This window comes from Populus euphratica, unplaced genomic scaffold (genome assembly GCF_000495115.2).
Source record: "Populus euphratica unplaced genomic scaffold, PopEup_1.0 scaffold76.1, whole genome shotgun sequence".
Classification (NCBI taxonomy): Eukaryota; Viridiplantae; Streptophyta; class Magnoliopsida; order Malpighiales; family Salicaceae; genus Populus; species Populus euphratica.
Window position 1 is genome coordinate 727,666 of NW_011499890.1, and position 8,998 is coordinate 736,663.

The 8,998-nt window shown below is 31.2% G+C and overlaps 1 protein-coding gene across 1 annotated transcript; it reads left to right on the forward strand.

Annotated features, from left to right (window-relative positions):
* The first annotated feature begins 1,926 nt into the window (after positions 1-1,926).
* On the forward strand, positions 1,927-5,239 carry LOC105131064 (uncharacterized). The gene is made up of 3 exons (XM_011033837.1): positions 1,927-2,045; positions 2,252-3,916; positions 4,456-5,239. Exons 2-3 carry the CDS (start codon positions 2,379-2,381, stop codon positions 4,703-4,705), a joined length of 1,788 nt encoding a protein of 595 aa, XP_011032139.1. The 5' UTR covers positions 1,927-2,045; positions 2,252-2,378; the 3' UTR covers positions 4,706-5,239.
* The last annotated feature ends 3,759 nt before the right edge of the window (positions 5,240-8,998 follow it).

Consider the following 8,998-nt stretch of genomic DNA (forward strand, 5'->3'; position numbering starts at 1 on the left):
ACAATTTTGCAGAAAAGTGAATTAAATAATTTTTGAGAAATACCGGAAGAAAAAAAGAAGGGTAGGGGTGACTTTTACTTTTCGATAAAAAGGTTAGCCAGTTGATGACCCCTTTCCTTGACGTAAGACTACAGTGGAAAATTACATCATTCCCCTTCGTCGGTACAGTTTCCTGTCTCGCTCTCCATTCTCAGTCACCATTAACATTAATTAATTTTGCTTTATTTATTTTCTAGGTGCTTTAACTACATTTATTAATTTTCCAGACAGCAACGAGAGAGAGAGAGAGAGAGGAGAGAGAAACTGACACGTTGTCAAATGAGCAAACTGTAGGGTCGGCGAGCTCACGGTCTTGCCGTAATTTTTAATTTTTTAAAATTATTTTTTATAAGATATTTAAATTAATATTTTTTAGTTTTTTATACACTAATTTAAAAAATAAAAAATATTATTTAATTTATTTTCAATTAAAAAATAATGTTTACCACCCTCCTCTTAAACATGCCGGTGAACTCGCGATCTTAAAACTGTAGAGGTCGGTGTGAACACGTGGCGCAATTTAAGAACGGCAAAGATGAGATCCAAATCATCCGTGAAACGGGCCGCTCAGAACTCGAAAATCAGGTTCCTCGTCTTACTTACCTAACATGGTGGCAGCTGACCCGGATCCAAGTTAAAACAAACATTAACAGAAACAAAAACACCCATTAAGTAATAAAATGACTGGTTACCCGCATTACCTTGCTTACCCACAGTTTTTTTTTTTATTAATTTAGTGCATAATTCATAAAAAAATATTTTTATTTGAAAATAAATTAAAATATATTTTATATTTTTTTTATATCAGCACTTTAAAATTGTAAAGGCAACAGCTGGAATTGCGCATGAAAATTTAAATTTATTTTACTTAAAATTATTTTTTAATATTTTTTTTATCATTTTAATATGCTAATATAAAAAATAATTTTAAAAAAATATTATTTTGAAGTATTTTTAAGTGAAAAATATTTTGAAAAGTATCTTTATTATAATCTCAAATATTTTTTTATTTGATATTGTGGTGCAAAATGCTTTTTATTTGGATGTAAATAAAAATTATTTTTTTTAATTTTATATTATCACTTGAAAATTATCAAAAAATATTAAAAAACATCAATTTAATGTTTTTTTAAGATAAATATACTTTTAAAATGCATTAAAATACAAGTGAAAACACAATACTAAACAAATATTTTTAAAAAGCAATAGCTTTTAGGTATGAATAGATTCTAAAAATAACATATGAAATGGTTATGTTATTATATTTTAAAATGTTATTAAACATTTAAAAACCACAAACATAATTAAAAATCAAAACCACATCTAAATTGACAGATCATAAAAAGTCACTTAATATGTTTTTTATACAGTAGTGTAACTTTTTTTTTAAGTATTATTTAGTATTTTTTTTTAAATTTTATTTATTTATAATATTAACACATCGCAACCATTATAAAATAGTAAAAAATCAATTTATTTTTTAAAGTCAAATACACTTTTGAACAAATAACATATTAGGTATTTGATACATATTAAATTTTATTTTTAGATATTTTATAAAAATATTTTTAGCTGGAAGACTTCAAACTAATTTTTTTATAGTATATTCTCAAGATTTTGTTGTTTTTATATTAAAAAAAATATTTTTTAATATTTTAAAATAAAAACTATTAAATATATTTTTTAATATTAAAAAAAAAAACTATTAAAAAAAAACAATATACGCAACAGTCCTCAACAACCACAGCTGCATCTGGCTTCTAACAAAACTGGCTACCGTCTGGGAGATTTTTTTAATAATAATAAAAAAAAAAAAAGGAAAAAAAAAAGACGAAAGCTAGCTCGCCTCGTGCGTGGGTGTCTCAGTGGGGTTTATATATAAGAGAAAGAGATAGCCTTTCCTCACTCTTCTTGATAAGTGAAATACGGTTTGTACTTCGCTTCTCAGTTTCTCGCCGGATTCCATCTTAGGATTTCCAATCGAAAAACTGTTCATCAAATCTAACGTAAGTTCCTGCAAAAGTCTCTCTTGAACTTTGCATCATTTCTTGGATCTCACTGCCTTTTTCCCCATTGTTTTTCGTGCCGTTAACTGCGTTTAGGAATTCCTTTTCCGATCCGATTTTCATGGAAAGTAATGATTGTTTACCGGGATTCAAAGTTTTTTTTCTCGATATATTGGCTTATTTTATAGTTGTTGTTTATTTTCCAGGCTCGTGTGAATTAAAAGGAGAGAAAAAGAAAGCAAAGTCTTTAACCAGCTGCAGCAGATCTAAGGGAATTTGATTCTGTTTTTATAAGCTTCTTTTTAGCTTTTCTCGGACAAAAAAGAAGAAAAAATGGGAGTGAAAGTTGCTACAACGACCTGTTTTCAATGGTCGCAGCCAATTACTCATCATTCACCGTCTTCCTCTCAATCTCTAGCCTCTGCAATTTCATCTCCATCGTCTAAACGACAGCGTCGTTTCGATGGAACTGGAGGTTGTGTGCTCCTGTGCAGATGCTTACAGAGACTAGACCGACGGACTCTGTTTGGAACTCCATTAACAACAAAGATACAGAGGGCTCGTTCTTACGAGTTTCCGAAATCAAGAGGTCAGACTATAAAAAGAGCTAGCAGTGCTAGCTCGGATGCCTTTTCTGATGAAGAATTTTCCAAGAAAATTCAAGAATTGGCTCTCAAATTCCAGCTTTCCGACGACGATGACGATGGCAGTGACGCAGTGGATTCCGAATCAGAGATTCTTTCTGATTCTGGAGACAACCTTGGCAGTATTAATGGCGGGGACATTTATAGTAACTTTATCCGTGAAGATTCGTCAAATTTAGTGCAGGACCAAAGGCAGTTTCCTCTGGATTCAATGGAGCCTCCATGGCCAGAAATCCAGCAAGAGCCACCAGATTGGTCAGGAAGAGATGATATAATTCCAGCAAGTATTGAACGGAAGGCGAATAGCGTCGACCTTCCACTTTCGCTTCGAATGATAAAGAGAAAGATGCAATGGCAAGAAGGGCTTAGAGAAGCAGGGGAATCTGCTTATTGTTCGGTGAAGAAGGCGTTTTCTTCCATGGTGTTCATAATTCGAGAACTTCACGCTTATAGTTTGCAAATGAGAGAGTTTCTTTTCACTGAAGATTTGCAAGGGATTCTTGCTCGTGTACAGAAAGAAATGCATGCTTCTTTCGTTTGGTTGTTTCAGCAAGCGTTTTCACATACACCTACTCTTATGATGTATGTGATGATTCTCCTTGCAAACTTTACTGTACATTCCATGGCCACTAACGCTGCACTTGCAGCTCCACCAAATTCAGGGTCTTATGCAGCTACAACAGAGAGTGTATCTGTCGTTGAAACCCCAGACCAAAAGAATCAAAAGTTTGATTCTTCATCAGTAAAAATGTTTTCGGTATCATCTTCAAGCGGCAAAACAACTTCAATTGGGGGCAATAATGGCGGTGGCGGAAAGGTCCGGCCGCTCGCCAGTGGCACTGAAGGCGATGGATGGTTCGACCAGTCGAACCAAATTAGAACAATTGTCCCTGACGGGGCATCTCAATTGTCATCTTTAGGGACATCAAGGGAGGCCGAGTCAGCATCAGAGCAAGGGAGTAGAGAAGAGGAGTTGAGTCTATGGAATTCAATCGTAGAGGAGGCTTCTAAAATGCAATATTTTCCATTGCGCGATGAATCCCTTGATCATGAGACCATTCAGAGATTTGTTTCACCTATTAACGCCAAGATCGAGGCGGATGATTATGCAGAGTATTTTAGAACAGATTTACAATATCAAATGGGATTGTCTCAAGACCCTAACAATCCTCTCCTCCTTGCCAATTACGCTCAATTCCTCAACATGGTCGTCCACGATTACGACAGGTAAAAGCTTAAGCCATCTTTGCCTTCCATATCTTAGTTCCTTCCATTGCAAACTGTAACTCCATTATTGTCAATGGAGACTTTCTCAGAAGCCAATTTGTCAAGTATCATGATATTTTAGCAAGTTGGGCACTGATCAAGTTTTTGAGTCCATAAATTCATGTTAGGGTGTCAAACACGGAGTCGGAATATCTCCTAGGTTTATTCTCCAACATTTTCCATATCTAGGACGCTGCTTTAAATTTGACATGTCGTCTTGTATATTTTTCTGTTCGATTCCCTTTCTGAATCCTGACAAGTGAATGTGTGGTTGTAGTTTTCCCTTCATGGCAAATATCATCTTCTGCGCGTGACCCTTTACGCGCTTTGCCACAAAGATCTTCCACTTGCGTCTAGCTTAGCCTGTTGACCATCACTTGTTGTTTATTTATATAATATTTCTGGGCGTGATCTTTTGCTAAAGCTATAGCTTTAACACTATTAAGCCAGCAAATTGGTTGCCTGATAACTAACCCTTTTCTTCATGTGTAAATTAACAGGGCAGAGGAATACTTTAAGCGAGCAATAGGGGCGGAGCCACCGGACGCAGAGGCATATAGCAAGTACGCAAGCTTTCTATGGCACGTGAGAAAGGATTTGTGGGCAGCTGAGGAGACTTTCTTGGAAGCCATTTCTGCTGACCCTACAAACTCTTATTACGCTGCTAACTATGCTCATTTTCTTTGGAACACTGGTGGAGAGGACACGTGTTTCCCTCTTAGCTCCCAAGATAATGCCCATGAAGTCTAATAGGCTAAAGAGGAAAAGGAAAATAAAAAATCAACTGAAGGGATGAAAACTCTAGACTATTTCTCATAACACCTCATCACAATTCCCTTTGTTTTCCACCCCATGACCACAAAAAAAAAAAAAAGCTGCGATAATTATGATATATCTTCCGAAATACAGGGAAAAGAAAATGAGATATTCTTTTCCAAAAAAACTCCTTTTAGGGGTGGAAGGGGATCTTTAGAAGGGGGAATAGGAGGTGAATGGTGTGGGGAGTGGCCGGCGGTGTTTGGAAGTAGGGATGCGCGTGACCATGGAGAGGATTAAGTGGTAAGATGCACTTGAACGTGGCAACATTAGCCTTTTGATTTGGCTTAGACATGTGATTTTGCTCACGAGGGGGGGGCCATGAGAGGAGGGGTGGTTTCGGCTTTTAATTTTGCACAGTAGAGTATGTTTTTTGCTTTTTCTATTGTTTTTGGATGACATTATCATGTGGCAAAGTGTAATTATTCTGTTTGTCAATATATGCCATTTTAAATTTTGATACCACAATTAAGTCATCTTCGATTAAAAAATAAAATCTCAGCTTGTTTATTTTTATTTTTATTTGTATTTTTATGTTTTAAATATATTTATAAAAAAATTTAAATTTTTTTACTTAATTCAAATAAATCTTAAAAAAATATTAATTTAATATATTTTCAAATAAAATATATTTTAAAAAATAAATATTATTACATTTTTTTAGAACGAAATTTTTTTTGATGATTATATTATTTCGCTCTCTGCTCAGCCAAAGACTTATTCTCGAAAAGAAAGAACAAGACAAATCGGCAAAAATTATACATAAATGCACATGCAAGAGTTTACATAATGTTGTTCGAATTATTGTCGATGATTTGTATTGCTGTGTATTGTTGTTCTTGTCGTGGCTTATTTATTGAGTGTTTGTTAATATAGCCTAAAGTATTTTTAAAAACTATTTTATTATTATTTATTTTTAATATTATTATATCAAAACTAATTAAAAATACTTAAAAAATATCAACTTAATATTTTTTAATTAAAAAATAATAATTTAAAGGCACAAAAATAAACATTAACATGGTGTTTTAAGTTGTTATCGTTAGAGGTGTACAATTTATAGCTTTTTTGGGCACGGGAAAACCAAATAAGGCAGTGCCCGCATCAAATGGACAATTGGACCGAACAAAAGCACTACGAAAGCTTCAATATCGAACATATTTAATGCAATGTGTATTATGGGTATGGGTTCTGGGGATCGATTTAGTCCAAGCACAAAGTAATAGCTTTCCACGTGAAGTGATGGTGGTCCTGAGCTCCTCCCATCTCTTCTCATTTACCCTCCATGCCGGGCCACCTCCCCCACCCATTTCCGCCCAAGAACGGATGCCATTGATTTTGTGAGGGCAAAGACATTCTTTATTTGTTTTTCTCGATAATTTAGATTAACTCTTTTTTCGTTTTATAGGTGAATGCACGAAAATATTGGTTGCTTAGGAATATAATACTAGCTGTTATTTTTGGAAATGTTTTTTTAATTTAAAAATGTATTAAAATGATATATATATATTTTTATTTTTGATATGACAAATCAAAACAATTTTAAAATATAAAAAACTAAATTTTAATCAATATTTATTTACATGAATTGAGGTAAATTCTCTATAGAGATATCTATAAACACAATCCATTGAAACATTTCTATATTCTTAAATAATACTTGAAATATAAAAAATTATAACCACTTATAAAATCTTATGAGATTATATAGAGTTTCATTTGATGGAACATAACTATGAAAAAAACCCTTTTAAATCTTTCATCCAAAAAACACCCAATTTCCTTTTATATTAAACGGTAATTTTGTAACTGATTTATTTTACTTATTTGAACCAAATCCTCAAGCTTTGTTAATTAAATTTTAATTTATTTCGTTAAAATCTCTTCAATTACAAACTCATAAATATAGTACTCTACACTATGGTTTTAAAAGTCTTTTATTTATCAGAAAAAAACTAAAACACATGGGTTTTTTCACGGCAGCAATCCACTGTGATTTCTTTTATATAATTTAGTCTTCAAACTTTATTTATCATCAATTGAATCATCTTACATCCAAATTAATTGCCAATTTATTAAGAAATATTAAAGAGGGTCATAATTGAAAAAATAAGGACTAAATTTTGAAAAAAAGAGAAATCGGGTGGCCATTTCAAAAAATGGATAAAAAGTTCACTTTTGTCCTCTTACTTTTCACATGGTAAATTTTCAGTGCCTCAATATTTTAAAATTTGAATTTTAGTTCAAAATTTTATTTCCTTCATCTTTGAGTCCATGATTTGAGAGAGTAGAGAGAAAGTGATTGGATTTCGATCGGTACTAGAGAGAGAAAGTCTTGATTGATACCGATGTTAGCCACAAAATAGATAATCTTGATGTCAATAAATTTTATTTGATGAGAGAAGTTTAGCCTAGATGTTCTTTTTCTTTGACCTTGTTTGAGATGATAGAACTGAACTAAAAAAGATTTATTATTTTGAGTTGAGTTTGAGTTTTTAGATCAATTTCTGAGTTATATGATGTTATGGATATGTTCATCAAAATGTATAAAGTGTTTTATATGTACTGTGGGTCAAAAGAGGTTGAAGAGACTTTTTAGTTGCATGAAACTAGATTGTTCGCTTATTTATTTTTTCATTAAAAAAATAAAGAGCAATCTCCCACTTGAAAAAAAAAAAGGCATCTAAGCATGCGGGCTTGGGCTAAAAGGCCTATACATCTAAGTTTTTTTTAAACTCGGATGTGCTAGGCCACCCATGACAAGCCCATTTGCCCAAACCTTTTTTTATCCGGTAGTTTTTTTTGTCTTTTTTTTTTCTTTCAATTCCATTATTTAGTGTTGAGTTTTTATTGATTTTTTTTTATCAAGCCCATTTGCCCAAACCTTTTTTTATTCGGTAGTTTTTTTTGTCTTTTTTTTTCCTTTCAATTCCATTATTTAGTGTTGGGTTTTTATTGATTTTTTTTGGTACAATTTCTCATGATTTTTTAGTGAAATATGATTTAAATTTTATTTGGTTTACAAGTACACTTTTAGAATATATTTTTTTTTCTGATCTAAAGAGGTATTTTTTCTATGTATCCCTACATAATTATGTTTTTCTCTTTAATTTTCTTACATCACTTTCCTATACGTGTTTTGTTATTATTGTCTTATTAAATAAAACATTGGTTCCCATAAAAAAACATTATTAAAAACAATCGAGTTTATATCCTGTATTTTAAGATCAAATATCGACTTTCACATCTATCTCTCAATTTTTTAATTTATTCTTTGGTTAAATATAGTTTTTTTTTTACATAAAATGATAGCTGTTTTTTTGCACCCTAATATGTGTAACCTTGCATGATATTTTTTCGCTTTGATTTTATTTCAATGATTTCATATGTATGTCATTTCTATTATCATTTTATTAAATAAAAAAATAATTATAATAGACAAAGTTATTAATCACAACCAGGTAATAAAATGACTCATGTTACGAGATCAAATATCTTAATTTACATTTATCTCTTGATTTTTCCAATCTAGTCTTGAGTTATCATTGATGGCCTTCAATTTTATTTTTTTTGCATTTATTTACATAAATGGTTCTCTATTTATTTAATTAAATTCATGTGTATGCCTTTTAATTTACGCTTAACATTTTTTTTATATCAAAAAATATATTGAAATGTATTGAAAAAGCTTATATATTTATTTATTTTTTATTAAAAAAACAAATTATCTAATCCACAAAAGAATATAGGTCAAATAGGTAGTACTTGAACTAAGTTTTACTATTGAGAAGGTTTGAAGCAAAGGGTTTTCAATGATAACTAATTGGATTGTATAGTTAAAGAAAAAGAATATTACTAAAAGCTCATAAACACTTACAAAATAATATCTTTATGTTATTTACTCTTTTATACTTCAATTATTAAAACATAATAAGAAAACAAATCATCTTTTTAAAATCTATTGTGTATTTAATACTTATGAAAAAGATGAAAATGTGAATACCAAAATATTCAAAGGTAATGTTCATATGTATTTTGTGGTTTATAAACATTTATCTATTTTCATGAACCACATCCACTTTTATGGTGATAAAGAAAAAATAAGAAAAAAATTGTTGTATATAGATAGATAACAATCATTTTGGTATATACCTTCTTATGAGTGGTTATGTTCTATTTGAAAAGTAAAGATTTTACCACATGGCCATTAACTAAGCTTAAAATAAG

Excerpts from the sequence above, each read along its gene's own strand:
- LOC105131064 (XM_011033837.1), top strand. The coding sequence starts at position 2,379 with ATGGGAGTGAAAGTTGCTACAACGACCTGTTTTCAATGGTCGCAGCCA. Across the intron at positions 3,917-4,455 it reads GTCGTCCACGATTACGACAG|GGCAGAGGAATACTTTAAGC; the intron begins GTAAAAGCTTAA and ends GTAAATTAACAG.